The sequence below is a fragment of the Rhea americana genome, unplaced genomic scaffold (genome assembly GCF_003343005.1).
Source record: "Rhea americana isolate MKP2758 unplaced genomic scaffold, rheAme1 scaffold_97, whole genome shotgun sequence".
Classification (NCBI taxonomy): domain Eukaryota; kingdom Metazoa; phylum Chordata; class Aves; order Rheiformes; family Rheidae; genus Rhea; species Rhea americana.
The window spans coordinates 2,119,905-2,123,836 of NW_028187166.1; the positions used below are offsets into that span (position 1 = coordinate 2,119,905).

The 3,932-nt window shown below is 58.1% G+C and overlaps 1 protein-coding gene across 1 annotated transcript in view; it reads right to left on the reverse strand.

Annotated features, from left to right (window-relative positions):
• BARHL1 (BarH like homeobox 1) overlaps positions 1-3,932 on the reverse strand; it is a 6,370-nt gene that overhangs the window by 1,274 nt on the left and 1,164 nt on the right. The window contains exon 2 of the mRNA XM_085325277.1: positions 762-984. Within this exon, the coding sequence (XP_085181403.1) occupies positions 762-984 (223 nt within the window). The remainder of the gene's footprint in view (positions 1-761; positions 985-3,932) is intronic.

The window sequence follows — 3,932 nt, forward strand, 5'->3', positions numbered from 1 at the left end:
CCCGCCTCCTCTAAGCATCTTAAAAGCCCCGACGGTTTGGAGGGTCGCTGATCTCTGCAGCTCGCCAAGCGGGACAGGAAATCGGGGTGGTGAAGACAGTGAAAAGCAGGGGAGAGAGGGGACGACGGGGGGGCCTGCAGTCAGGTGTCGTTCATTTCGTCGCGGTGGCGATGGTCGGGGCTGGGGACAGCGCCGAAGGAAACGTCCGGGCAAATCAACTGAAGCCATCAAACATCTCCAGCCCTTTTACAGTTTTGTCGCTGAAGCGCTAAACCTATTTCTACCAGTAAATTATTCATCATAATAATAATTGTGTAATTACTGTAAGGGGTGTTAATTATTGATGCCCAAAGCAGTAATTGGTATCTATTATTAATGGGCCGATGCGTTATGCTGTTGTGTTTAGCTGGAAGCCCTGTCCTGCCTTCCCCTGCCGGGGCCGGGGGAAAGGGGCCCGCATTGCTCCTCCAGGCCCAAATCTGCCCTCGCTCAGCACCACTTCTGCCCCCTGATTCCGGGCAAGGCTAAAAGAYACTGCGGCACGGGCAGTGCGGGTCTGGCGAGGGGGAAGCGCTCCCGGCCCGGTGCCGGGGCAGGGGCCGAGCACCTCCGGGGCGCTTTATAAAGGCATGTGGTGTGCACAGACCCTGGGTGCTCGGGGGGCAGGATCGGCCCCCCGAGCCCCGGCTGCAGGGAGAGCCCGGCGCCGTGCCGCCCCCCTCCCACCCCGCACCCGGGCAGGAGGGAACGGTGCATTTTACCTTCTGTTCTGGTACCACGTTTTCACCTGCGTGTCGGTGAGGTTGAGGGACGCGGCCAGCTCCATCCTGTCCTGAACGCTCAGGTATTTTTGCCTCTCGAAGCTGCGCTCCAGCTGGGCCAGCTGATGGTCGGTGAAGGCTGTRCGGGCTTTGCGCGGCTTTTTCAGCCGCACTGGGGGGCTGTCCCGGGAGCTGGAGATTTCTCGGTCTCCTTCTTCTTTCACTGGGCCGAGAGGGAGAAAGAGAGGCCGGATTAGGGCAGGAAGGGAAGGGAAGCACGCTCGAAGGGGGTGTAATTCCCTGCAACAATAAAACGGAGGAGAAAGACTCAGGTACCGAGTCGCATTTAAAGCGCATTTGTTCTGCAGCCCCGTAAATTTTAACCGGGCCCAACWGCTCTCTACGCGCCCACGGGGGGACTCGTGGGTGTCCTCAAGGCAGGCCCCGGCCTGTCCCCGTCCCCAAGACCTGGGAGCAGGGCTGGAAAGCCAGGAGGGAGACATGGCGGAGCTGGGAGCTCTGRCTCCATCCCCGCCGGGCTCCTGCTCCACTCCGGGAGCTGCGCAGTGGCTTGGTGCGGAGATGCGCCGGGGTCTCCTTCACACCCTCATTTCACCCTGGGAAGGATCCGGCCTGGGTTTTATTCCCGAGAACCCAGTAGTTTTCTCACGTTCTTGAATTTTCTTTCTTTCTATCTCTCTCGCTCTCTTTTTTATTTTTATTTTTTTTATCCAAAACAAAAACAACCCTAAATGGATAAGGTGAGGCCGTATTTCTGGAGCAGAAAGTTGCGGGGGGCAGATGCCTCGGATTTTGCTGCACTCTGCACAAAGGCCCCCGCGATGCTCCCTGTCCTCACAGGGATGCTGCCGGGGCATGAAATCAGCCTCCCCCCTTCCACGGTTACAACGAAATATTTAGGAAGCGGCACCGCAAGCCCGCGCCTATGCCGTGATTGCGCTTAAAAAATGCGTGACGAGATGGTTTATTGATGGTAGATTAGCGCGGGAGCGAGCKTGTCTGTGTATTTGCGGAATATGCACACAGCGGATCAATATGACACAGCAATGCGGGCCGGGGCCGGCGGCCGGCGGGGATTTACGGCGCAAAACATTTGTAAGGTGACGGGAAAATATCCGAGCAGAAGCGAAAGATAAGAAGGAAAGAAAAGAAAAAAAAAAAAGAAGAAGAAAAAAAAAAAGCCCTGCTCTGTCCTCCCCTTCCCAACCCTCCTGGAAGAGATTATGTAACAAAAAGGCTCAGTTTATATAAATCGGCGGCATTAGGTTTTTACGGGGGTTTATGTTAAATTTCCTCGTGGAAGGTGTTAGGAGTGACAGGGCTGTAGCTGAACGCGGGTTGATTTCTCTCTGTAGGAAGACAATAATCCGGTTAATTGAGCCACCGGGGAGCGAAACCCTTCAACCAGAAATCCCGGCTCTAGCCGAGCAGACAGAGCCCGAGCCGGGGAATATCCCTTAAACATGAGAACCGGTTTCATTTAACGGAGAAACCAAGAGCGCCGGCTCCGCCCGCCCTGCGCGCCGGGAAGGGGCCGGGGCCGGGCCGGGCCGGGCCGGGCCAGGCCGGGGGAGGACCGGCTTCAGGGGGGTGCCGGCCTCGCTCCCTCCCGCGGAAGGCCCGAAAGTTTCTGCGGAGTTTTTCCTTGCCCGGGGAGAAACGGGCGGAGGAAGCAGAGCTTCGCCTCCCGCATCTCGGGAAAGGCAAATTCCTAGAGCCCCTTGGCCGGCCCGGTTAGGTCTCTGACGCCGGGGATAAACCTCCTTCCTTAAAAAAAAAAAAAAAAAAGTTCCTGCTCGCAAAGGGCTGCTCTCGCTATCGGTGGAGATTTCCCCGGTCAGCTCCGGATCTCCCCCGCCGCCCCGACTAGTCCTAACTTAAAAAAATAATAATAAATATATATATTACGAGTGTTCTGGCACTTTTGCGTGGGCCAAATCCTGCCGTTCTCGCTGCGGTTAGGCCCCAGCCCTGCAGCCCCCTTTCCGGCGTCAATCAGAGGGCGTTTTGCCCGAGGAAAAGCTATTTCCAAAGCAGGAAAAAGAATTGCGTTCGGACTGGGGCCCTTCGTCTTCTGCCTCGCTTAAGTGATGGTGATGGTTTTAACTCCGTTGAAGAGATGATTTAACTCCGTTGAAGAGACGATTTAACTCTATTGAAGAGATGTTTTTAACACTATTTAAGCGGTGTTTTTATTCGTGGCTGTGGATGCCCCGCCGCCTTACGGACCGGCGTGGGTGGGGGGGGGGGGGGGGGAGGCAGGCGAGGAGCCGATGCTCGGGAAGAGATTTCCCTCCCGCACCCTACGGGTCGGGGAGCCTCGCTAGCACCGGGGCCCCATGTTTCCACCATCATCATCGCTGCGACGATCTTCATCGCTGCGCAGCTGCCTAACGCGGAGCGCGATGCTCCCGTCCCCGCCTGCGGGCGCAGCTCTGGGCGGCGGTTTCTCTCCTTGCCGTTGGCTAATAACAACCACCAAAATATGCCCCTGGCAGCACCGAGCTCGGCCCGGCTCAGTGGAAAGCGGCGAACCCGCATTTCTTTTCCTCCCTCGCTTCTTTCCTATCTCGGCACGTGGAGAAAGGGGACAAAGACTGAAAGAAATCAGGCAAAAATGTAGGAGACGAAAATAAAATCCAAAGGCGGGAATCGCTGCTGTTTTCGATCCCGGCATTTCAAAACCGCGGAGCCGATCCCTGCCTTTCTCCTGGGTCACTGGCACACCCGGCACCAGCCCGGGACTGTTTCCTCCGATCAGAGAGCAAACGCACCCGGCAGTGTCGGAGCCTCCCGAGGCGCTGGCGGAACCTGCTCKGGGCGCTCGTTTTTCCTCCCCGAAAGCCTCCCGGGCTTCAGCGTGGCGGCTTCAGGCGGGCCGAGGGTACAGGAGAGCCGGCTCGGGGCTCACATCCCCGTCCCCGTCCCCGTCCTGCCCAGCGGCCGAGCCAGGGTCACCCCCGGCCGCTTGGCCCCCTCCCCTCGCCTTCCCCTCGCAAACACCCATCGAACAATTTTCCCGGGTGAAAGTTTTGCGGAGGATGATGCGGACGGGATGGGCGAAGGCTCCCGGAACAGCCTTCTCCGAGGGGGCGAGGACCAGCAGTGCCCACCGGAGACCCCAGACCTCCCGTGCCCTTCTCCCCCCCC